The 27,669-nt window shown below is 34.2% G+C and overlaps 1 protein-coding gene across 4 annotated transcripts in view; it reads right to left on the bottom strand.

Annotated features, from left to right (window-relative positions):
* FCHO2 (FCH and mu domain containing endocytic adaptor 2) overlaps positions 1-27,669 on the bottom strand; it is an 81,149-nt gene that overhangs the window by 21,074 nt on the left and 32,406 nt on the right. The window contains exons 9-18 of one of the 4 annotated variants that reach the window (XM_071425184.1): positions 22,092-22,136; positions 19,863-19,935; positions 16,866-16,890; positions 9,451-9,505; positions 6,811-6,989; positions 6,215-6,229; positions 5,780-5,804; positions 5,054-5,096; positions 4,034-4,128; positions 250-759 (exon numbers count right to left, since the gene is read on the bottom strand). In XM_071425184.1, the coding sequence (XP_071281285.1) occupies positions 250-759; positions 4,034-4,128; positions 5,054-5,096; positions 5,780-5,804; positions 6,215-6,229; positions 6,811-6,989; positions 9,451-9,505; positions 16,866-16,890; positions 19,863-19,935; positions 22,092-22,136 (1,065 nt within the window). The remainder of the gene's footprint in view (positions 1-249; positions 760-4,033; positions 4,129-5,053; positions 5,097-5,779; positions 5,805-6,214; positions 6,230-6,810; positions 6,990-9,450; positions 9,506-16,865; positions 16,891-19,862; positions 19,936-22,091; positions 22,137-27,669) is intronic. The other 3 variants (XM_071425185.1, XM_071425186.1, XM_071425187.1) reach the window with 3 other exon arrangements.

Raw genomic sequence — 27,669 nt, 5'->3', positions numbered from 1 at the left:
AACACTGCATAGTTAAGAAAAAGCAATGCCTTTAAATGAATAATTTGAATTTTCTTCTGATTTCAAGCTGAATATTTACTTCACTGTCCCAACTGGTATTAACAAGCAGTTTAGTACATTCTAAGTAAGAAGATGAGTTAATTTTAGCATCAGTTGAGCAATAATAACAAAAAGAAAAAATGAATCCAAAGCTTGCTTTTTGGAGTCAGTTATTAGCAAAGAGCAGTACAGAATGCATGCTTCGCATACCCTTATTTGTATGAGCACAAGAAGACACTAAACTATAGTCCAGTAGTGCTGAAGATGATGCAGAAGATATTTCAGTAGCAGTGCCAGTTTCTTCAATGAATAATTGTTCATGGCATATAGAGTTATTGAAAAGGTCACTTTGATCCTCAGAAGCACAGCTGTTGGAAGAATTCCCAAGCAAAGCAGAAGAGGCAAGGCAGGCATTTTCAGTTTTAAAATGCAATCTTTGGGGCTCCTTCTTGTCTGTGCTTGTGTGTCTAATTGTAAGAAGTTCATCAGCAAAGGAAATCCACTGACTCTGAGACTGTGAAAAACAGGATAAAGTACTGGTACTCCCTGATGGCGCTGCTGTAACACCAGATTTGCACAAAGTGCTAATGGTAAAGCCTGGTGAGGATGGGCTTGTAGACCCAGAATCTGTCTGGTGTCCAAGCAAAGACTGAGATATTCTACACCCAGGCAAATCGGTGGTAGATGATGAGGAGCTCCTATTGTGCTCTGTTAGGGTAGCTGAAGGAAAAGGGAAGAATTGAAACTAGGACCAACAATGAAAAGATAAAATTTTCAATATTCAAAAAAGTATTCAATATCCACTGCACAAGACTACTAGCCAGCATGAAAAATAACTGCTCTACTAAAGTAACAACTCACAAATAGAAGAAGGAAAAAAAGCCAGTCACATATCATATGTACTTCATTCATACTGCCAACCATGTCCCTTTCCATTTTTTAGTACATTAAAAAAAATTATTGTGTATGTCTCCACTTTAGGCTCTATTTCTCACAACTTTCCTTATTCCTTTGACTTCCTACCTGTTGTGATTTAATTTTTCTCATCTTTGTCTTTTCTTTCTTGCATCCTACTCTACCTTTGGTTCCTCTCCACAGCTTTCTGTTTTTAATTTCCTTCCTTATTTAATCAAACCTATCCTGCTCCTTCCAAAGACTTTGATCCTCTTAGTCCTACTATTTGTAATAGGAAGGTCCAACGGATTTGGCTTTCAGGTGAATGAATTAAGACAATGGAGCCACAAGATTCAGTCTGATAGTTATTCTGTCTGTATCAATCTGTGAGTAACAATATGGATGAGGCCTCATCCACCTCAGTTTTTTTCCCCTGTCTCATCCTATAATCTTCTGATTGCTGAAAAAAGGAGTTTTCCACAAGTATTCCCTGCACTTGCTGTTGCCTGTTGCTATAGATGACAATAGAAGCAGAAAATGCAAGGTTAGTCAATTCTCAACATCTTGCACATTGGCAGAGCTAGGAGCAACAGAAGTGACAACCGAAATAAAAAAAGGAAACATATTTAAAAGTTCAGATCAAAAGTACAGTTGTCCTTACTACAGTGGTCCTTTTGCCTTAAAAAAATACATTCTGTAAGTCCACCTAACATTAAGAATTTTAACACACCTTTTCCTTTCAAGCAGTATTTTAACTATCATTCAAAAGCTTTAAAATACTACTATAAATCCTATTTAAAAACAATGTGGACATGTTAGGAACTATTTAAAAAATACATATGTATGAAAATAAGGAAGATAACTAATAGAAGCATTTTTTAAATATCAAGAACTAGCTAAAAAATGTCTGTTGTGTTTGTTCAAGATAACAAAGTTAGCTTAAACTTATAATAAAATGGGATTATTCATGGATGACCAAAGATTACTTCTGCGCTGCATAAACCACTGTCTACTCAAATACCAAGGTAGTTTAAGAGTTCAATGATTAACATGGTTATAAAACAATAGTTAAACAAATGTTTAAACCATAAGAGACATATACTGTATTCCACACAACTAATGTATGTAATTTAAATTTGGGATTGAGATTTTCAAAAATTTAAAGCACCAGCCACCAGCTTACTACTAACCTTCAAGCTGAAGATAAAACATTGATTTTGAGGAAAATACCATCTGATAAATATTTTTTAAAAACTTTAAAAACTTACTTGCAAGTTAGCAAGCATTAGAACTCAATTTAAACAACATGACTTACATTGATCCAATTTTTTTTTACCCCAAATGTATTAGAAATTTGTTACACTTTGGCACACTTACTTTCTATTTAATTCTTCAGATTATTTCACAAATGTAAATATCTTAGTTAACTTCTAGAACAACAGTCCTTAAAGAATTATCAGATAAAGTTTGCCAAGGCACAGATGTATCTAAACTTGATTTATGCCCACAAGACCCTCCATTGCACCAATTTCAATGAACTGCAGGGCTCTATGTATAAGCCTAATGGGTATGACTAGAGTAGATGACTCCCTGCCAGATAGAGCTCCAGAGGATATTATGGATCTCTGTCATTACCCATCAGCGAGAGACTACTTTCTCCACAATTCTGCTGCCAGGAGGAACTGTATGATGACTTCCTAACCTGTTTTCACTTCTCATCCAGGCACAACAATAAACACCTGAATACAGCTACAACCACCAGCAAAACAAGTTCAGTATCTTCTGCCCTTCTCTGCAGACTCCAACACAAGACCAAAGTTATCAAAACAGAGTATTTTAAGAAAGCACCAATTTTTTCAGAGTATTCCAGTAATGTATCTCTCTCTAGAATTTATTCTTAAATGTGAATCCACCACACACATGGTGGATTCACTTGCCAATACTACTGACTGATTATGTAAGTCAGGATGAGAGAGTTATAATGAATTCTGTAAGCCAGATTTATTAAAACTGTAACCTTTAAGGAACATCAATTTGTTGTGAAAGACTAAGTTCTTAATATCTGAAGTGTTACAAAGCAGTGCTGATTGCTGCTAAAAGAACATTACTTAAGCCAAAAAATAACACCAGTTTTTCAGAATTCTCCTACTGATACATGTAATCTTCCTTATTGTTCTTCAATCTGCATGATTATGCACAGAAGAAAACCACTAGAAAGCCATAATGAACAAGGAAATGAAGACTATTTTTGGAATACAAGTACTTAGTTAAAAAAATCAGCGAACACACTTCCTTTCTCAGGTGTGTGGGAGGAGGAAAGTGTCTACATTAAGAAAAAATTAAGATGTTGGAGTAAAGATACACAGTAGGTAGACTGAAAAGAAGTATGGAACTATTTTTTGCAAAGACCAGGTTTCAGAAAGCTTGCCAACTTGTCCTACCAACACTAATATCCTGCAACCCAAAATTCCCAAGCAACATGTGCTCTCTCCTTCCACCTCCCATATGCCACACACCATCATTTTCCTTGCAATATCCCTGCTTTCAGGATCTCAGCTTAACTCATGTCTCAGTCCTGTCATTTTTATCCATCTCCCCTTGGATTATGCCTTCACAACTCCTAACAGAATCATGCCTTCCTACAGGAAACAAGTTCCTCAGAGCAAAGCTCTGCAATGCCTTTGTACTACATAGCCCAGCCGACTTTCCTGGAAAGAAGAAATCCATCCTGATTCATTGTGCAAGCTGTTTGTCTCACAGTTGCTGCAACAACCTCCTTTTAATCTCCCAGCCTTACTAGCTGAAAAAAAATTGATTGCATGCTAGATGGTGAGCAATTATTCAGTAAGTATGAGAAGGCAATAAAAAAGGCAGGAGCAAAACAGAGTTTTCTTGGAAGTGTCTAGCACTCCCTCTTCCTTCTTGCTCTCTAGTTTGAAAGCCTTATATGCTGCCTTCTCAGTCATGTAATACTTGTAAGACAGAATACTGCTTTATAAAATTCTATAATTTATGCATCAAAGCACACCCCTTTGCAATAACTGAAAAACCACAACATCCAGAAATATAGTGAACACCATCTCTACCATGAATATTTTACCTGAGGAAGATGAGGATGCCAAAGAAGCTGAAGAGGAAGATTCAAGAGAAGTGCTGAAGAGTGGATCCCATGCCAGGAAGTCACTGTTCCCCTTTCTATATTAAGAGTTAAAATTGGAATGGAAATGAAAGATTTATGCATTTATAAACATGACAAACTTCAGTAGTAGTTTGATAATATAATAATTATAATAATTACAGAACACTTTGGCTTCAAAGGGATCTTTAACAATTCTGTTCCAACCATGCTGACATCCACTAGAGCAGGTTGTTTAAAGCCCCTTCCATACTGGCCTTGAACATTTCCAGAGACAGGGCATCCAGAACTTCTTTGGGCAGCCTGTTTCCACATATCACCAGATCTCACAGTAAAGAACTTCCTCCATATATTTAATATAAAACTACTCTCAGTTTAAAGCTACTCCTCCTAGTCCTATCACTACATAATTCTTGTAAAAAGTCCCTCAATAATATGATAAAAACTTTTGACAAATTAGTCTATATTAGTCTTTGCATCTAAAAAGAAAAGAATTAGTCAAAATCTGGAGGTCAAAGAACTGATTTACACATAAGGAGACTGTCTTAGCCAAAATTTTGGTGAAAATTTGTATGTGAACATACTCCATAATGTCAGTTAAATAACTGCAATATTTGAGACTTACATCTTCAAATTCATTCATTTCAGCATATATACACATAAGCAATGTATGCAGATCAGTGTAAATTTGGGTTTTGCAATCTTAAACACTGTACCATGGAACGCTAAGTCTGTCTTATTTAAAAACATTGTGTAGCTATGTAATTATAAATACCAATTTAGATTGATCACAATAAATCAAATGTATTAGAAGGGGTAAACAAATGAATGGAAATACCCATTGATACACATAGGCTTATAATGCAATAGATGTACAACTTAAGATAGGACTCAGCTGTCATTTCCAATGAGTTTCTGAGTTTAGAAAAATAAGAACAAATTCCTGCAAAACAGCATTTGATAGAATTTTAAATTTTAACTTACTCAGTAGTTGGAGCGGAAAGTTTTGATTTTGTTAACTCTTCACCTAAGAAAAAGATACCATATTATAACTAAAAGTGTGAAATATAAAATAAAAATTTCATTTTCATTATAAAAAGATATTTAACATTCATGTAGGCAGTTCAAACAAATTACTATTAAAATGGAAAAAAGAAAATGTATGATTTCTCATAACTTAAGTTTCCTTAACTATGAGAAGACTATATAGACCACTGCACTGCCTAAGGAAGTGTTGTTTGCTTGAAACTTCCTCCTTGAATTATACAGTTTACAACACTGTTCTTCAGCAAATCTGGTCTGGTTTCCCATTGGCCAAAAAAACCCCAAAAACCCCAACCCTCAGTAATAAGAGATAATGCTCTATCCTCTATGTCAGTATTTTATATCATAAACATGGTGTGCTTTGCTGGTTTGTGGATCATCCTAAACTTGAACTGGTGGAAGGGTTTCAGGAACTTGCACGGGAGTTTTTCTTACGGGGCAACCCCTTTGGCATCGGGATGTGCTCCTCATTACTGTCAGACAGGTCCCCACAACAGGGAACAGCCATGTACATAGATAAGGAACAGTTATATAAAACTAACAAGAGAAGCATTTTGTTCAATTTAAAATACAGATATTTAAGAAGTTTATGTCTCCAACAATTAAAAAAAAGTTTTGTTTTCACTCTATGTTAAAAAACTAACAGACTAAAAGATTCACACTTACTGGATGAATTTTGATTCATTTGTGCCTGAAACAGGAAAAAAAATAGGAATAAGTTCTTCTACTGTGAAATAAACCACTTAACAGTTCCAGAGTTCTTATTTCCACTCAACTTCCTATGTGATATTTTGTTTTCAGTGCCAGGTAAAAACATCATGAGCTTGCAGAAGACCATGGAACATGAGCCTGGACAGAGCAACCAGTGCACATCTGCCATACCAGTTTGAAAATGCAGGAATAAATATTGTAGAGCTGACAAAGGGAGCAGCATTTTTAAATCTCTTTACTGTCTGGGACAGAGAATTAAACAGCCAGTGTATCTATCACATGGTACAGATGAAACAAAACATTCCTCATGTTTTCCCAACAAGTCCCCTAACACACTACACTTACTTAGTTTTAATTACAAATGCAAATAAAAAGCCATTCTCTACTTACAGGACTGTGCCTCTGCTTTCAAAATGTGGTGAGAGAAAAAAGAGAAAAATTATTATTTTAATATGTTATGTACACTATTTTCCTTAAAATCAGAATCAGTCTCGCTCTGATCCGAGTACTGTCCTAGCATACCCTAATATTATTTATCATTTGGTGGTATAAAGGATTATTCCATGAACTGGCAGGATAAATCAATAAAGCTGCACTGCAAATGTTACATGTATCCTCATTATATGACCTGTTTTAAAAGACTTGTATGTTATTGAAAACTAATTTTCAAATTACATTAAAAGCCATGCTCAGCTAACACTAAGATGTAATTGAATGTCTCATGGTGGCACAAGCACAAACACAAGAACTGAGCACTCTAAAGTCTAAAAGGAGACTTTAAATATGAGAAAAGTACTTAATGTTATATTGCAATATAAAAGTGCAATCTATATATATTGGAAAATGAAATGTACCAAAAATGACCTAGTGCACAAGAAAAAAGAATTACTGAACCTAGAAAAATTCTGAACATCCTAATACATGTTTACACTACTGTTTCTTTACCACTTTTCTACACATCAAAAATACAAGCACAAAAGACTTACAGATATTGCTGGAGAAAGAGTGATGTTCCCTATGGATACTTTTAATTCATCCAAAGAAGGCATAGTGTATTGAGAGCTGTTATTTGGCTGGACAGGTTTTATTTCCACATGGAACCTCCTAGGTTCATCATCTTCAGAGTCAGACTCACTGGATGAATAGAAATGGTTCTCTTTGGTATGTTTGTCTCAGTTAAGGTGGAAATACCTCAAAGTCATCTGCTTACTCTACTTTATAATTTTGATCCACAAAATGCTCATATTAAGTGACCTCTTAGTGCATTTACATATATCCACAGTCCAAAATGCACAATTCAGAGTTAAAATTTAGGGGTTTATTCCATTTAACTTCAGAATGATGATTCTATTCAAAAAACATGATGTCATTTAAATAACTGAAGAATGGCAGTATCTGTCATATAAATGAATAACTGCATATTTGAAGGCGTAAGTTTAAGATTCTAAAGCAGCAACACTTCTACATGTAAAATTATAATTTGCAAGACTCCAACAGGGATTCTAAGGGATGTACGAAAAATCTAGAAGTCTTTTAAATCAAATGAAGAAAAGCCTAGATTTTTTAATGAGCAGTGAAATGCCCATGGTACCTGTACCTAACATAAACAGTGAAGGAAAGAGCAGGAGCCACTGTTACTTGTTCCTCTTACAGTGTGGCACTAAAAATTTTTTTAGTAAGGATGCCAGTTAAATAGAAGGCTGCACAGCAAACTGAACAATGTCAGCTGCTTAAAGTACTGTCATCTTTGGATAGAAAGAAATCACATGACATCTCAGACCTCAAAATAAGGAAAATAAACAGCACTTTATATGCACAGGAGCTGCACTGAAGAAAAGCTCTGAAAGGCCCAAGCTAAGTCTTAAAACCTGCATTTGTTTTGACAAGAAAAATTTGAAAATTTCCCTCTACAGAAACACAAAGTTTTGTACCACCTGGAAGAAGTGTACATATTATCTAAGTCACTTCTGTTATTTTCACCTGAAAATATGACAGACTTTTGCATTAAATTCCTTCAAACTATCCCCTAACAAAGTTTTCAACCTGACATTCCAAATTCCTTTCAGCTGAAAGGATCTTAAAGTTATGGTGAGGGAAAAGCCAAGTATCTTCATTTTACACCTCTCTTCCTTCAAAATGAAGCATTTATAGAAAAGGTTTCAAAGAAAAGTAATTCTAATTTCATCAACATATTTCTTGTCTTGAACATTATCACTGACCTTCAAGATTCATTTCCTACAAATAAGACAGTTCTCGTAAAATGTTTGGCCAATACAGATTTAAGTCAGACTTATTACGATTGACTGTCATTATAATAAAACAATGTTCTCCAACAAATTATCTCATGAGATCCCAGTAACAAAATAAATTTCTAGAGGCTAAGGGAGGAAAAGAGAAAGTGAGCTGATAAATTCCTGAAGCTGGTCAAGATTTTCAGCAGCTGAAGTACTACCTTATGAGAGATTGCAAATCATGGATATTTTTCATTGAAAAGAGATAGTAAAAAATAAGATGTCCAAATGAATAAGCGAATAAGCATGAATTTTGTTCACTTATCATCATAAGCCTGAATGCTGTTAACTTATCTCTCACTTTCAGAAATACATGCAAAACATGAAACAATACTCCTCTTAGAACTGTATAAAAGTCTGTCACTTGTATATCAAATTTTTAAACAGAAGATTACATCAACTGCTTTTATTGTTACAGGACTCTTCCATGTGGATATAAGAGGAATATTCTGCAAGGCTGATGAAAACAAAGAAGTTTTGATGATAACCTGGCCACTGCAATGAGCTGTTAACTGCTTAAAAATTTTTGCAATTTAAGGTAATGGTACAGCCCAAATTCACCTTTTATCTGAAGTACCCAGAAAATTCAGTGAATACATTTCCAAAAATTAGCTATCTTGCCAATATACTAAGCTTGCTTAGATCTATCGTAACTATTCCCAGCTCTTAAGTAGAACTTTCCTCTGTGGTGGTAGGAAAAAAAGTGGACAAGAATTTTTCTCCAAAGCAACAGGGGAATGGCAGAGAAAAATCTTCAGCCTCAATAAAGGTGACTCAGAACAAAATCTGCTCCGTATATGAAAGCAATAAAGCTTTCAATATGAAGTTATTAAAAGACAGTAAAAGCTAAAAGCACCAATTGGAAACAGCATGTAGTGTAATGACTTCATTAAGTAACAGAAATTCTATTTCTACACTGCTCTAGTGCTACAAAAAAAAAGTGAGGGTGCAGGTATAGAACAGATAACCATTCAATTTGCTTTAAAAAATTTGCAAATTTTATAAACTCTCTGAGAGCTTTTCATGGAGAGAGATCTGCGTGGAATTTTGGATCTGCAATGGATCTGGCAATTTTTTTGCTTTTTTACTGTCCTTTTAAAGTTCCCAAGAGATCTAATCAAATCTAATCTAACCTAATCTAATCTTTAACATTTGCATACACACATCCAAGAAAAAATTTGGTTCATTTTACAGAAACTATGAGTGTAAGAATACAAGGTTGCAACATAGACATAAATGTCATTCATCTTCCTTAACTTTTTAGTCAGTACTGCCTCTTTCCGAAGAATTATAGTAGCATCAAATAACTTGGCGCAATAATAGTAAAAAGGATATCCTGTGTTGCTTCTGGTTTAATGCTGTATCCTTCATCATCTACATCAGGAAAGTTCTAAAAACAACAACAAAAATTATGCTATTGATAAATAACAAAAAAAACCAAGTCATTCTTACATCAGACCGAATTTTACATCATTGACATATTAAAATTGCAACAACGCATGCAAGTGATTTTTATTCAACATTATCACAATTATCTGAAGTTATGATCTGTCATTCAGAAGTTGTGTGGCAAGGTATCTCACCACAAAATGTAACAAAACAAGCTCTAAATTTTCTGTGAAAACTGGCAAGTTTGAAATGCATCTGCTTTAAATAATCAATCACTACTTAATTACTAATTATAATTACTAATTACGGATTAATTATTAATTACTTTATCAAAAAGGACAGAAATCAACATTATTTTAGCTTTAGTATTGAGTTAAATTAGGTTATAATTCTCTTGGCTCCAGAAAAAATTCCCAATTTTTACTGCTTTCAGCTAAGACACAAGGTGTTCTGATGGTGCAGAGGAAAAACCTTTCCTAAGTGCTAGTCAATATTTAAGTATGCTAGTCAAAGCGCTGCTTTGCAAATTCCACTTCCCCTAGCAAGGGCAGCATGCCTGCACTGTTACTTCAGAAAAGAATATCCACATCACAGGTGCTCAAAATTTTATTCCCAAGTTTTCCTTTACAAATCTCCAAAACTATCCTGAATCTTCAAAGCCAATAAGCATCTGGGAACTTAAGTTCTGTTTGTCTGTTCTTGCCGGCAATTAAACAGAAATTGACAAGAATGATGTTAAAGTAACTTAGAATGCTCAGCTAAGCATATAGTTTCATTAAAATAACTTTGGGGCAGAGAGAAACAAGTCTCCAAGATAATCTAAATTTTAAAAATGCACAAAACCCCTGCATCATGTGTTACATATACAGGAAAAACATGGATATGTAGATACTTTCCCCACTCAGAACCAAAATAATCCACTCACAACTTTGTATGCATAGACAGTGTATGTGAACTGCTTAATGTCTCAGTAAGTTTATCACAAAAAAACACAACCAAGGTGTCTTCAAAATGCAGTGATTTCAGTAGTTACTAAAATGCTATAAAAATTAGAATATGTATACATATAAAAGTAATTTATTCTAGTGTACCATCAGTATATTCTATAAGAAAACAGGTACTGGGAACCAATTTGACCAACAGATATAGTATACACAGTATGTCCAAAACATAATCTGTTAGAAGTCAAGAGATACAACAAAATGACTTATGCTGGTGATTTCAAGTGGACAAGAAAGGAACCTCATGACTTCAGATAAAATTTGAAGCCAAGTTTAAAGAGAATATCTCTGAATAGCTTTGCAAGTACAGAACATAAACATTAAAATTATTCAAATGTAGTTATTCTTCTGTATCTTTTACAGATATCACAAATGGGATGTCTGATAATTCACTAAGAGAGTCTCTTCTGTACAATTACCTAAATTTAGCACTTCTGAAATAAATGGAATTTACACATAGCTCAAACTTTCTGCTAAGAAAAGTATAAGAAATACAGTCCTGTACAGATGTCAGACACACCAAATTAAATACTGCATCAAAATAAATAAATAAATAAATAAATACAACAACAACAAAGTAATAACAGTACAATCACATGGTCCAATACTTTAGCTCTACTTGCTCAAATCAAGGTTCTTAGCTACGCTTGACCTCAAGCTGACCTTGTTTATATACCAAAAACCACTAATGAAACTTGACATCAAAGTAAACAGAACAAAAACATACAGCTACAGAGTAAGTTTATTTTCTTGTAATACTACAAATTCTGAATTCTAAAATAATTTAGCTGTCACACCAGGTGATTTTCCATAGATCAGCGACATTCATGGTTAAGATGAATTGAAAATCAATAAAAATCTTTAAATATACAATATTTAATTTTTCTTAAAACTGGGCCATATATGTACAGGACATGATTACCGGGCTGACACAGCATGCACAATGTAGCTGGCAAAACTCACTATTTTGATATAAAACTATGAGAGAACTTAAGTTTGTAGAAGTTATTTTCATTGTATTATTTTTAATTTACTGAATAATCTCTAGGATTAAGAAAGAAACAAAATCTTAAAATATTTAACTTTCTTTCTTAATACCTTCATGACAATTATTTCTGATCTTGCTAATATACTTGAATCATCTATTCCTCAGAAACAGCCCTTCAGCATGCAGTCTGTTTTCACCACTTCATGTATATAACAGAGATGAATACTGTACATCTTAAATTCTGAACACAGGAGAAGAAAATTCCCTCCTTCCCTTTTAGCTAGTCTATGCTACTGCTTCTTTTCAAACTCTGTGTAGAAAACTTAATTTGCAGTTTTTTCCTATATCTGAAATTTAAATACATGGATTTAAATAATTTCAAACATCGAACATGAAACAGCATACACACACACATAAATAATATGCCTTGTATTTCCAGCCTCATCAGCAATTCAGATTGATTGGATCTTGTGCCAATTTATGATCATTAACACTTGCTATAATTAACTAGATACTGACTTTATATTTTTGTATAAACCAACGTAAAAAATGGGTGGAATAGATACTTGATATACCTTTGCATAGACAAAGGCAGATTGTGTCTGATTACAGATTACACAAGTAAAATGATACTTCACAATCTTACAAGCTGAGTAGTATTTCAAAATACCGTTCTCCATATTTTGCATGGTTGAACCAATGAATGTGCTTTCTGAAATACCAACATTTCATTTGCAAATCTACATTGAATAACAGTAGTAGATAACACAGCAACCTGAGAGAGACCCATACTCATGAATCTGATGTTAATGAAGGCATTTATATTTATTTGCCTAATGTTTATTCCCTTTTCCACACTCCTACAATTACAGAACTACATATTATGTCATGAATAACAGCGTATCTTAAATATCAGGCACACAACACAGGTAAAACCTGATTTGCCTACCATACTGATCAGAGTTTAAGTTCACAACCTACATGTATAATTTTTGAACTTCAACACACAAAGATGATGATCTTAGCAAATTTCAGCCTTTGGGAAAAGTTATTATTAATAAAATGGGGATGGAGGTCTGCTTTAGCCCCCTACACAAATATGTGCAGTGTTCTTTGCAGTCAAAAAGCTCCCAACTACCTCATTATGCATGTGAACTGAACTCTGCAAAGCAACTAGAAAGAAAGCAACTGCAAAAGCAACTGGAAGTGGTGGACTTCCAGGAAGCCTTTCAGAGGTTCTGTTAAGCAACTAAACATGTAGCTATAAAAGCCAGTTTTCCCTGTATTTGCAGACGTAATGCATTAATTGAGATCTTTTATAGCTTTAAACATACGCCAGAAACTTAGGTCATATACCTTTGTCTTTGCTGTGGCATATGCTACAAGCTTTCTGGGGTTAATAAATTTTCAAAGAAATAAAACATCAGGCCTTGATAAATAAAATTAAATTTCCTGTATAAGAAGCTTGAGGACCAAGAATTCTATTAACAAAACACATTTTTTAGCTTTGGTGAATAATTTATTTCAGTTTGCTCTGTCCCATCTGTCATCTAAAAGTGATTGAAGAAGCCACACCATTACCATGTCATTAGTGTCTCTGGGCTACATACAGAGGACAAGGGAGGACCATACAGAGCACTGTAGTCTAGCTACTTCATTTGGCCCTTCCTCTGCAACACTAGTGCTGCTGACAGGCTGGTCATCAGTCCAGAAGCAAAGAACCCTCACCATGCCCCAGTTTGATTTCTTTATATTTTCTCTTCTCCTGGGATAACTACAGTAGTTATGAGAACTCTTTATCAAGTTTTCCTGAGGGTATGCTTCAAGATGCAATGCAGCTGAACAGCTCACTCTATTTTTTTCTGCCAGAACTCAATGGGCTTCCTGTAATCCAGATGAGGACTCAAAATAAGCAGCTGAAGCACATAGGCTGGAACAAGAGAACAAAAAGACTCTCCACTTTTGACGTATTTGAGGTGTAAATTTGACTCTGACATATACTTAGGATAAAACAGAGGCATAATATTGGCCTCCTCTCCTTAGGGTGCCTATTAACCCAAAAGACACGGAAGAAGAGAGCAGTCAGTTTCTCCTAGTGTTAGAAATGCAGAAAGAAAGAAAAATAGGAATTCAAAGTGTCCCTTTCTTGTGCTGTGATAGAAAGCCTTGTCCTCAATAGCAACTATTTGAAAAATGCCAGAACAAAATGCTGTAAAACGCAAATAAAGAAAAATACTTGAATTTCAATATTAGATTACACTCTTGTTCCACTTTTAAGAAATTAGTGGTTCCAAATTCAACCAGTCCCCAACAATAAAAAAATGGTCTTATAATTCTATATAATCTCACATATGAAGAGGTTAATGAAAAGTTTTGGATGCCTTGATATGTGTTTGCATTTCAGTTTCCCATGGAAAAAAAACCTTCCAGCATTATGTTCTGTACATCCATGACTCCCTTCTTAATTACTTTTGAACTTACTGGGCAATTTCAAATGGATTTGACAGAAAGAACAGAGAACTCAAAGATAATTACATTACTACAGTCTTCATGAAAATAGGCAGTGAAGTAGAAGAAGGAGATCAGCAAGCATCCTAACCAAGGGAAGGGTTGAAATCCCAATTCAGATATTACTGGACACAAGTGGAACCTTGTAAATGTTCCCCTGACACAAAAGCTTTTTTAGAGCTCATATCTTCCTGGAGAACATCTCTAGAGACATGGCAAACAAGACATTTCAGCCTTTAGAAAAATGTTCTAAGGCAAAACCCCCATACAAAGTCAGTCTTCTATCTCTTTCAAGTGATACTTTCTACTACAGACTTTCCACTTTTCTTAATTATCAAGGTTTAGCTTAATGGAAGTTACACTATAAACTGACATATAAAAAACTCAGGAATTTTACATCTCATGAGATACTGTCACCTATATTTAAACAGAGACTGCTTATTGAAGTGGTCAACTTTTTCAACAAATACCAGTTCTCAGTCCACAGCTGCCTACTAATGAGCACACGAAAACCTCTTACAGCCATTACAAAAAAAATACTTACTGGAATTAATGTCTTATTAATTTATTTTCCAGTATATATAATCTGGCAGCTACAAAAAGGATGAGCATAAGCGTATCTGTCTCACCACATATAAATGTGACAGGATTTTGGGACAAAAGACATTTTTGACCCATCTCACCGTTTCCTTTTGGAAACAGAATAAAAGCTTGATAGACTGTGTTACACATTTTGCACTAGTGAGAAGGCCTTCATGGTATTGACTACACAGCATGTTCAAAGATCCACAGTAGCACACAGAACTGGTAGATAATATACAGAAATCAGTTCTTGCTACATCCTTAACCTGAAAATTTGCAGTATTTTACCTTGGTCTTTATATATAATTGAAGACTGGTTATCTCTTCCATTCCTTTCACACAATTACAATTCTTGACAAATAAACAAAAACCACCTTTTATAAAATGATCAAGTTAATCATATATATGCCAGACCGGCTTTCTGTGAGTGACCAAAATTGACAAAATAATAACTGGGACATCTAAAGTTGAATTTTCTGAGGTCTATTCCTTAGTATTTCTTAGCAATCAAACACTAATTAATATTGTTTTAATATTTTTTGTTTAATAATAGTTTTCCAAGTTCAATTTCTTGAAATGCATAATTTGTTGCAAATATCCATACAAAACAAATCTTTCTAGAGATGATAGAGACTGTTTAAAGTATTTAGATTAGGTTTGAAAAATTAAACAGAAAGGAAACCCATAAGTAAAAGCCAAGAAAAATTAAAAGCATTTGAAATGAGACCTTTCAGAAGAGGACTCCAACCTTAAAACATAAAAGCACTTTGGATTGCTTGTTTGTTAGGGGTGGAATGAATCTCTATAATTTTTTCACTACAATTACAGCAATGACTTCTGTTTTTAAAGCATTCAATCACTGTACAGAATACTACTGTGGCTTGAAAAAAGCAAGCAGAAATCACAGACCAGATTTTAAATTCCAAATGCAGTCATAAAATGTTGAGCAGGCAAAAAAAAACCCAAACCAAACCAAAAATATCAACAATTAACCTAGATGATCATATGGTGTGCCTCATGTAGCCAGATAGAATGTCAAAACAATTTATACTTGAATTTTTTGAACTAATTGTTTTCCAAAAACATGGAGACAAAATAAGCATAGAAAATAAACATTGCAAGTCAAATCCAGTTGTCGTTCACTCCAATGACTCAACCTGAACTGTCAAATGATTTTATTTCCATGAGAAGCCTGATAATTATAAGGATACTTCTATTGTTACTTTCTTTTAAATGCACCCAAGGAAAGAAACTTACTCTAAGTCAAGATGACTGCACAATATAAAGTAACTGTCTTGGCAAGAACTACACATCTGTTCTTACACATATAGTTCTGTTATGTGGCAAAACTTAATTTTCCTCATTTAGAAGGATAGTTTTACTAGATGTTTTAAATCAAGTTTCTCAAAACAAATTTTAATATTAGGTAGTAAAACCTCCTAGTTACCAAATAGAAATCAGAAAATTCACAAAATAAGTGGACTTGAAAACTTAAATTGTGTAATATAATTTGCACCTAAATGAATGAATGAAAAATAAATAAAGCTACAGAAAATCACTTAGATTACTCTGTAAATTTTTCCCAAACATAGCTACAGGGAGTTACAATCTTTGTTATATGTTAATTCAAGAGAACATACATGTTTGCATAAAAAGAAAAGACTAAATTAAGGAAATGAAAATCATTAACATATTTAATTTAATTTGAAATGGTCACTTACCTGAATTGGCTAAAAAAAAATTGTAAGACATACCACAGATCTAACAGTAATGAAAACCAGACCATTAATAAAGTGCACCTAGAAATGCTGCATTTAAGGCCATATTTTAAACAGTCTATTCCTATACTCTATTGCCAGTGGTAAAGCAGAACCCAGTCAATATTAGAAGGACTTCTCAAAAGAAACAGTAGTAAGCAGAGGAATATGACAACACAAAGTTGAGTCTACAATAAACTACATCCTTTTTCTTTCTTAGAATCTTTTAGCCAAGGAATTCAAACTATTAGCTGAAAAACAAAGTAACATATACTTGCAGTGAAAATACCTTGCTTAAAACATAATATTATTAGGAAACAAAAATGTATTACTGACACTTGTTTGTACATACCGCTGAAGATCATGTACTGCACAAAATTAACACTTTGAGTATGCAATGAAAATACTAAATCTTTTACCAGATAAATTATGTATTGCAGGGACTGTATGTAAGTTGAGTTTCATCAGATTGCAGGGCTTGGTAGTATAAGCATATGTATTTATTTTGGAAATAAGTCTACTTACAACTGAGTCTGCATCTGGACACTCCCTATTTAAAAAAAAAAGAAAATTTAGAATTATAGAATGCACAACTTATTTTATTCACACAAAATCTCCTTCAATATTTTCAATTAACTTAAAACAGTTCATTTGACCCTTTTGCCTCTCAGACTCTTGAAATTTTTACTTTAAATATTCCACATTCAACTGAATGAAATTTAAACAACAGCTGACAGTTTATGCTCAAAACACTGCAGAAAAAAAAATCAGAAGAAATTATGAAAAATCTAATTCTTTCCACATATTACTGGAAAGAATTAGAAATAATAACAAAAAAAATCAAGGGAAGTGAGGACTACCACACTGTGTTCTGGATGAATATACTTTAAGTTTCAGGTCTTCATGGGTGATGGGTGAAATAAGCAGAAGTCACTAATCCTAATAAAATAGTCTACCTGCAAGTGCAAAATGTGTTGGACAAAACCCAGTTCACAAAGAAATTAAGATTTTCTTCAGAGGAATTCAGAGCTTACTCTAATAGAGTTTCATTCTTAGTTCGTGTTTGTCAAGCACAGTTGCAGTCAAGTACTAGAAGATGCTGAACAAAATAACTGAGTGCCCTCCTAAAAAGAACTTAAAAAAAAAAAAAAGTAAGCTGTCTGCAGGAAGGCAGTGGTTGCAAGCACATTATTCACAAGTGTTACACTTTTCCACTGCAACTTCAATTTGAGTAGTAGTACTTAAAATAATGAATGACATTGATTCTCTCTGATGTCTTCAAAAACTAGAAGCAATTACATTTACAGAACATGGGAATACTTGAGTAGCATACAAGTCCTCTCTAATTTGCACCCTGACAAATCATGATGGTGCATTTGAACAATAGTGGTTTTTTATCATTAGTCCGAATATCCTACACATGCATGTATAGAGAAAAGAACATGGAAAAAATAAAATGCATTGTAATCTAAAACATCTTCTCTGAAAAAACAAATGGGTTAAAAGCAAAAAATGTAGCTTTTACTACAGTGTGTTAAAAAAAAGTGTAAAAAACTTGCTAACATGGAAGCATTGATACAAAATTCAGTACAGCTTGTTAAGGAAATGACAGTGAGATGAAGCACTCCATCTTCTCTGAAAGGCCTGATACAAAAGAAGACATATGTGATCAAATTTCTACTTGGTTTATATCTTTCATAGCAATAGAGCTGTTCTGAAAGATATTTTACTGCTTGAAAAGACAAAGCATATTCTTCTCTTGAGAGATATGGTTTCAAAAAGTGTCTGTATGCAAACAAGATAGCCTGAGGTACATAACAGTTGAGAAATGTGAAATATGAGGCAAATGAATTAATATATTTCAGCCCACAATGAAGGTTTCCTAAATTAGTGAGCTAAGAGATCTTAAACAGAAATGGCAGATCTAGACTCAGAAGAGTACTACCGACATCTCTCAGGATCTGTTCTATAGATGCAAGGAAAACACAGCAGTTTACAAATGCTGGTGAGGTGGAGAACAAGGACATCAAGCTGTAGATAAAAGTACTTTTAAATCACTAGATTTACTAGATCATTCTTTTTAAATTAAATAACTGGGTCATGCTTCTGCTGTAAGGTAGCATTTCAGAAAACAGAGATTTTATAAGGGAACTTAAGGATTGTAGATAAAAACTGAAACAACCAAATCATGCAAAGCAGTGGTTAGAAGTGTAATCCCTTGCTGAACTACAGCAATATATATGAGAATGCACCCTGTGTGGTATTTCCCTGAATTAAAACCATTACTAGACACAATGGTTCAGGCATCAACAGTTTAAAAACTATCTTGACAAACTGAAAAGCCTACTAACCATGAGAGTTTTTCTAGGTTTAGAAAGCTTGCCCTATACAAACGAAACAAGCTCACAGACTAATATACACAAGACCAAGGGAGGACTTGATTTCTCTGTGCAGAGAAGTTTCTGATGACAGTTTCATCATTTCCAGTCTGTAACAGGATCATCAGCTGTAGATTAAATCAGACAAAATACAGACTAGCAATCTATATCTCTAAAGAGATCACAAAAGAAGTATTAAAATATATTATGTAAACACATAATGAAGCCTCTGTCATTTATTTGTGATGTTCTAGTTCATTTAGTAGTTATGGTTTAATGCAAGAATCTCTGTAAATGCCTATGGCACTTTTGTAGTGTGTGTGAATATAGAAACAAAATACTATTAGCACCTGCTGTCCTCAGGCCATGAATTTTTCAGCAGTATGTTAAAAAAACTAACACTGGTAAAATACTTTAAAAATTAATTTAAAAAAGTATATATGCAGATGTTGCCTCTGGGAATATTTCTATATTGTCAAAGTTGTCAATTGTAAGATGTCTTCTTGAGAAAATACATGTAGAAATACGAAAAAAATACACTGACCATAAATACTAATATAGATGCTGTGAATAATTCCCCTCAGAACTGTTATTCAAACTCACTTTTTGCACAGATTAACTCCTCAAAGACTGAGTACATGCAAAGAATATGGCATAGGGTATATCTGGGACATCAGTCCTCATCTAGAATGATGGTGTTTGAGAAAGGAGTGTGCTCATGATATACTGCATTTTTCTGTCCTTCGACAGTATATGTAGAAGTTCCTCTAACAGAAGAATACCTGAAGCTTCAATTCTGCAAACACAGCCATCAAGTACTTTTACCACATACAGATATATTTTATTAGGATTAATGTGAATTACATTATCTACAAAGCTGACATGTAGAAGAATGGAAAACTACTTACCTATGCACAGGAAAGAATGAAACATGAGCTGACTACTATGAATACACTTGTTATTTGTTGTTATTTATGTTAAAATCCTTGGTCACAAAAATTGTAAATAACTGTGATGTTTTTGTATTCATTGTGTTCCTTCAAATGGCTGTTATAAACCCTTTTTTTTGTTAAATATTGGCTATTTTTTATCCCCCTTACTAGTTTTCATACAAAACAAGGCTTCAGGATGGAAATATACTTACACAGATTCAGTATCTTTTTCTTTTTTCATTATTCCTGATAAACCAAAAGGCTTCCTTTTCCGTGGTTTTATTCCTACGGAACAAACACTTTTCATTCACAGATCAAAGAGATAAAGGCATATTTTGCAATGTCAAACATAGATGCATATGAATCCAATGTTTTAAATGCTGCCACAGGTATGCAGTGGAGATAGGTATGGAGCCAAACTAAGGGAACATTATTCCAATTTGCTTTAAGCGAAATACCAATTTTAAAAAAATCAAAATAGGGTTCAATGCATTAGTTACAAAATTCTTAAAAAACTGACTTAGGATCTCCAAGTTGGGTATAAAGACTCTGTGTTCTTTAATAAACAGTTTTGAGGAAGAAGATTCTGCTCACAAAAACTCAACAGGAGCTGCTGCTCCTGGTGATCCTGAATAGTCATGGATGAGAAACTGAACACTGCCTTCCCCAACTATGGCAGTTCAACAGCTACCCTGTTATTTCTTTTGCCATGTGTGCTCCCAGGAGCTGCAAGCTCCTGTCTTTCCTCAAAAGTAGGATTTTGGTCCCATTAAAAATAAGAGTGTTTCTTGGCTTTCCAGCTGATGTGAGTTCATGACTTCCCAGTGCTGTATCCAGCTCCAATACAGCTTCTCACCGAGTCTGGAATTACACTTCTCCCCTTTTGTTTCTTCCCTCCTTTTAGCACTAGATACATATAGCTACGGTACTGAAAAAAGTACTTTCATTGCTTTCATATTGCTTTCATTCCCACTTAATGTACTAAAACTAAAATACACTTAAATATTCCCTCAGACTTACTGCCACATCTGCTTCTTCACAATGTTTGCTGAGGCAAAGCAGACTGCCAAACAAAATGACTAAGTGCAAGCATCTGATCCAACTAGTCTACAATTTGGTTTTGATGCATGATACTACTGGCAGCATGCTTTTGAGCAGAGTGGTAGAAATAATTTGGTTTCCAAAATTAAACCACTGTTAAATCAAGCACTTTATTATATTTACCTTTACAAAAATATATTACACAGCGCATAAGAAACCTCTCCACTCCTAGAAATTTTCAGTAACTCCAAACTTCTCAAATCAGGGTAGCTGTAGTCAGTAATATATACTGAGGAACATAATTTTCTCCAAGATTATTTTTAAATGTCTGGGCTTTGTTTTTCTTCTGTGTCTTATGCAGACCAAAATAATGGCAAATGGAGTATGAGACTAATTTCTGAACATAGATTTTCTCTGCTTCAGTTAGAAGAGATTTTAAGTCTCAGCCAAAATCTTGGCAACTTAAAAAAGCTTTTGGATGCTACAAGTTATACTGCTGACTCCTCTGTCCCACAATTAAAGACATAGCTTATGGACAGCTTAACCACTTTAAACAATCCCCTAAGTAAAAAAGGCTGCACCAACAAAGAAAGAATTTGCAACCATAACACTACATTAGGCTTAGTTTAACTGACATAGTAACAATGGGAAGAGCCCATTGTTTTGACACTTGCAAATTAAGCTACAACACATTCATAACTGAATCAAATCCAAACCTCTGCAAAGACCAAGTGTTAGCCAAAGTACACATGTAAGAAACACTCAAATTATCTGACCTTTACGCATTAGTCTTATAAAGGTTTTACAGGCCTTGATGCCTAGAAAGGCTGATCTGGAACAGAGACTAGACATAGCTAAATGATCAAAATAGGTATTTATTGAAAGGCCTTAAAAGGATACACCTTGGACACTGCAAGAGCCTGGTCAGGGCTACACCAAGGATGAATCCAAGATAGATTCTGGTCATGAGTTTTATAAGTTTTAGTTCAACTATATATGGGTTCAATTGTGCAATTACAGCTCCAAGTCATGAAGTCTCATGGCTTGCCCCCTTCTCTTTGCCGCTGTTTATGCTTTTTGGGTAATGGTTGTCCATGATTCTCTACTTGGGAAGGGATTGTTTTGTCTAACTACCCTGTGAAGAGAACCTACTAATACCTAATATGAAGTTTCAGAGTTGCATACCAGGCAGCAGAGAATCCGAAAAATTCAAAAGCTAAAACCCAAGGCATCAGTCTTATTGGCATTGAAGTTTGTTTCTCAAAAGAAAAACTGCATTTTAGTCTACTGGAGGACTTTAAATTTATACAGGCTCACACATTGATGAGTACCCTTTGCTTCACAGTTCAAGTACTAATCCACAGAATTCTTGTGTAAATAACTATGTTATGGCAACTCACCTTCGGCTACACTGGATGTGTTACATTCTTCAAACTCAATAGGGCCTTAAAGAAATGACAATGAAGATAAACATTAGGTCAAATTTAATCTTTTTTAATGACAACTAATATTTCCTGAAAATATGAGATAATTGAATTAGAAATGTTGGTAGTAAATGAAAGGCACAATTACTCTGCCAATGGCCAAAGATACTGCAAAATCACACATGTGAAGCAGTTTTTTCACTCCTTCATATTGAAAAATTAAAATACTAGTCATCATCTAACTACAATTCAATTGCCTATATCTAATTGGTGTCTTCATTCAAAACTGCATTTATAATATCGCATCAGTGTAAGGTTTTAAATTTACCTTCTTTTAATGAACAAGAACTGTATAAGTAAAAATGAAAAAGGAGAAGCTTTAGCCCTAATTTTGAAAGTTACACTTTTTCTAACCCTGCATTGCTAGTTCTAGTGTTTCCTCTCCACAGCCAATTGCCTACACAATTAGAAGTCCCTTGTAAAATCTTAAACACAGAAATAAATATTTTTTTTTCTAAAAAAACATTAAGACCCAACAGGACCAAACCAAAAGAGAACACTAGCTAAGTTCTAGATCTAAAGAAATTCCTCACATTATATTTGCCACAAATTAACAGTCCAACACAGTCACTTGCCACTAACAACAGTCAGTTGCCATTGCAAATTGATGTCCTAAGCCTTATTTACTCATATATATTCCTAAACCTAGAATTTATTTAATCCCACTCTGAGACATTTTAGGAAGCATGTGTACAGAAAACAGCATGAGTTTCTGTAGGATCTTGTTCAGGGAATGATAGAATCATACCAGCACTTGTAGAAGTGCAATGAAAACAAAGCGCACATGCAGGCAGGCACCTTTTCTTCCAGCCCATGTTGTATTACCTTGTATCTGTATCCACAGAAGAAAAAGTTTAGCATGCTATCACTGTGCCACAGGGGTTATTACTTACCTTTCTACAAACATTTTGATAGCATGCACACAAGTTTATGTACTGATATGTTACAGATGAGAGAGAGGGGAAAAAATACCTCTAATGACTTATTTTCTTTTTTAATTATGGCATGGTCAAGGTATTAATTTATACTTACTGTAATTAAGACTGAGTTTGCAAAATTTTTCTAATCAGTAAAAACAAATTTAAGTGTTTGTAAACAGCAGGATCAGAATTTTGCACTATCAATAGTGCACCATCAATATCTCACTTATCATGATGTAATTGTTTGGCCTCCAAATGATGCTCTGGCAAGCAGAATATTAAAAGACAAGTCTCAAATAGCACTCTTAACAGACTTTAAATTTCAATTATCAAATTACTTCAAATGCAAGTCTAATTATTCAATACAGAAAGACAAGATGCAAATTCCTTACAGCTCTCTCATAAATATATGCGTATTTTACACTGGTCTTCCAATACTTTTTCCTTTGCTCTTCACTAAATCTACAGTAAAACAAAGTCAGCATGCTCCAAAATGAAGCAAACTTGGGTATCTTGTAAAACAAAAGAACAGAAAAAAAAGACCAGGAAAACTGATTTTTAGAATAGTACATGTCTACATCTCCATATTGATTTAATCAACATTTTATTTTACAAAATTAAACTATTGTTCACAGGATATTAAGCAAGACATTCATAAAAATGCCATAAAATATAGAAGCTGAAGAACTCAACTGTTACTTCTTCAGAACTACACTTCAGACCACATATTTTTCATCACTTTGCTAATGATTCAACTACTTCTATTTCTTGCTTCTATACATACTCTCATTTTGCTAGGAAAAATTTTTAAAAAGCCAAAACAATGGCAAACACTCATCCCTAAAGCAAAAGAAAGGAACCTGTAAAAACTGAGACTTAAATATATTTTCAGAGGAATAAAATACTCAGGCTTTTTCAGAATTCCACCATTTCTTTACCCTTTCTACTAAGAGTGATCCCCTTAATTTTAAAACTTTTACAGTAATGATTAAAAGAAATAATGAAGGCTTAAATACAGTTTATCCATATTTCAGATCAGTATCTTAACTTCCACTTCTAAAATAAGCAGAAAGGAAAGATTTTCTTCAACAACACATCCAAGTTAGTCTATTTTTTTCCTATTATGCTTGCTTAAACAGATGTCTTTAAAGGTAAGGTTTTTACACCTAGTAAGAATTTATATTTGAAGACAGGTTCTTCCTTACTACAGAAACACACAGATATAATGTGAACCAGTTACAATTCAAAAACCTATTTTGGTAGAAACTTACCTGTCCTACTCAAATTTGTATAGGGCCCTTCTTCCTTCAGAATTTCAGAAATTCATATCAGTCGCTGTCTCTAATTAGCTCAGTTGGTTAGGGCATGGTGCTATTAACACCAAGGTTGTGGGTTCAATCCCTATATGGGCTATTCACTTAAAGAGTTGGACTTGATGATCCTTGTGGACTCTTCCAACTAAGAATATTCTGTGCATCCAGCTTGCCCTTTTGAATATAGGGAAATTTTTAACAGTTTTAAATTTTCTCACAAGTTTTGTTCTGTAACTTCAGACCTCCAACAGTTCTGCTTCCTATATGTCTGCCTAAAGAGTACCATATTTTGACTTGGGCATGGTATTTTTAATGAAAGTAACATTTCAGAAATAGACATTTCCTGTCTATTGTGGCACTCTATAGTGTACTAACTTAGAAAACAGGATAGCTGTGAGAAGCTTTCAACAGCCTGCATAACACCTGGAGTCTCCTTAGGACAGATGCCTTTGAGTCCAAAGAGCTGATAATACTGCTGTCCAGCCAGCACTGTGTGTTGTCACCACACTGTCCTCTGCTAGAACTAGCTGCAGTCTCCTAGTCAGCCAGAAGGCCTTAGGCACACATGCTGTTATAAGAGCATAGCATCAACAAGGAATTCAGACAGTTTCTTAAAAAGTTTTCCAGCATTGCCCACTGACTGTGTAGAACATGGAAATAAAAGCAGCTGCACTAGCACAGAAAAAAAAAAAATCCCCCAAACCTCTAAAAAAAGTCCCAATTCAGAAAGCTTTCTCCTCTGTGACACCATAATGCATATCTTTCTGATTCCTTCATCAGAAGTCAAGAAGTCAGAAGTTGCTATAGTCAAGAACTACCAGTGGTTTGGCATTAACGGAGATTGCCAGACAGATATAATATACAAAGGGAAGTCAAAGCATGTGAACTTATGTCCTGGTATCTCAATAACTCCTGTAACAACTACATTAAGTTTTTAAGGTGGATGCATTACCCCTAGGAGGGAAAAAGTTTTCAGAACAGGCTTATGCCCAATGATTGTACTGTAGAAGAAGGCTTAACACCAACAAGTTGTCAGCTCAAAATGTGGATGATTACAATGGCTACAATTTTTGATGCAAGTAAACAGATTCACTGTCCATTGCAGCATTAAAAGAATGAAAAGCAGTTGCTTCACATTTAAGAAGAAATATTAATGTTGGGGACTGAAGTCGTTCCCTGAAGCAGCCACTAGAGTTCATGCCACATAGATAGCCTAAGGCACTGAAAGAACCATCTAAATGGTGCCATACTGCAGTGCAGGTGATAGTACTGGTAACACTGCTATTTGGCAGTACTGCAATCAAAGCACTAAAATTTCCTTTGTTCTTTTTCTCGTAACAAGACAATAATGTGAATTGAGAAAGAAGCCCATTCTCAACCATTCATAGGAACACAAAACCAAATTCTAAAACTATGGCAGTAGTGTAAAAAACAAAAGAACATTTCAAGACTTTTTTCAGAGTAAATAAAAAGTTATAGCTGAGATCTAGTTCAATCCTTGCAAAGGTCTCTGATTAATTGTTCTGTTGCAAGAAGACCACAACTTTCAAAAGCCTACTCTCCCTGCTGCTATATTAATCCAAACTTTGCTAACTCTGGTTTTAACACCTCAAATACCTCTATATACACTTGCATGTATTTGATACTGTAGACACACAGAATAGAAAAAAATGAATAAATACAGTGCATAAATGAAGGTCAGCCTTTGTAATAGAAAGAGACGCGAGTATCTAGTGGGATTTCTGTCACTTAAGTATATATACCTAGCTATCTGGATGCTAATGAGAAATAGTAGTATTCTACAAAGGAAGCAGACATTAAAAATCAGTAAGGCCCACTAATTGTACATACAAATTCCTAGCAAGCATCACTGCAAGCTGCACTGAGTTTTTGAATGCTCACAGTCCCCCAGTAGGGACAGAATAAGGACAAGAAGAGAAAGCAAATGGAGTATGGTTTCACAAACACATGGAGGCAGACAGCTGCTAATTGATAAGAGACTAAAGCAAATACACCAGGATTGGATCAGTTCTTAGGCTCTTGCAAATAACGCAGCTTTTGTTTGCCGGAACAGAAAAAAGTAACTTGTATAAATATAATTTTTACAATAATATAATACAGTGTAATTTAAATTTTACTTAATTTCATAATTTACTGAATTCATAATTTCATAATTTAAGAAGTAACACTTGCATAAATTAAGCACCAGCAAGTAAGGGTGCATCTCAGGATGCATCTCCTAGACTGTTCAGTAACTACATGAAATGTTTCTCTTGTTAAAAGTGGCATGTGAGTATGTGAACTTTCATGCCCCTAAAAGTACAGTATATAGCTAGCAATAAGGAAATAATATTCTTGTTGACAGACAAATGAAGAATATATAATTGCACTGTACATTATCTAACAGAATCTCCTATGTATTTAGCTCACATCTATGGCAGCAGTACTTTCAGAGTATATTCAAGGTAACTAAACAGAAACTATCTTTATAACCACTATCTTATACATGCTACTTAAAAAAAAAAAAAAAAGACAAAACCTCTCTCCACAAAATCTTAGATACAGATTTTCTAGCCTGTCTGTATAACTTTTACATAAAACCTCTGTGAGGGAGAATGTTTTGCTAACGTCAAAACAATAAAATAACTTCCGCTTTCCTCAATTGAGAGGAAAAAAATAATTTACTGTTTGGATTCTTAAATAAACAAGTCAAATGCAAAAGTCAACCAATATTATTAGTAAGGAAAACATAATATTATGTCATACCCTGAAAAAGTGCCCCCAGTAAGTATATCAATGAACTGGAAAATCCCACAGAGCTAAAAAGTTAAACAAATCAAGAAGTCAACAAATCAAATAAGAACTGCCTTACATTTGCATCTGCTTTAGAAAACTGTGTCCTTTCCATCTTAAGGGGAGCATGTATGACAGAAAGAAACATTATACTGGTATTAACTTCACATAAATTCTCAGTAACTAGAAACAATCAGACCCTCAGAACACCCCCCAAAACTGCCTTTCCCTGCAGCCTGAGGATTCAGTTTACACACATGCATGCACACACATAAACATTAACATATCTGTTTCAAGCAAAATCTTCTAAAAATACTCCATAAATCTGTATCTGTAGTTACAAATGCAGTAACAAACCATATTCTTGTTTTCAACAAAAACAAAAGTTTGTCTCTGAGTGTAAATCATGCATGAAAGGAGGACAATTTTTTTAAACTGCATATGCTTCACATGCTGCTTCAAATGGCA

Source organism: Agelaius tricolor, unplaced genomic scaffold, assembly GCF_023055355.1.
Source record: "Agelaius tricolor isolate 1412-34295 unplaced genomic scaffold, bAgeTri1.0.p SCAF_4, whole genome shotgun sequence".
NCBI classification, from domain to species: domain Eukaryota; kingdom Metazoa; phylum Chordata; class Aves; order Passeriformes; family Icteridae; genus Agelaius; species Agelaius tricolor.
This window is presented reverse-complemented; position numbering and strand designations above follow the sequence as displayed.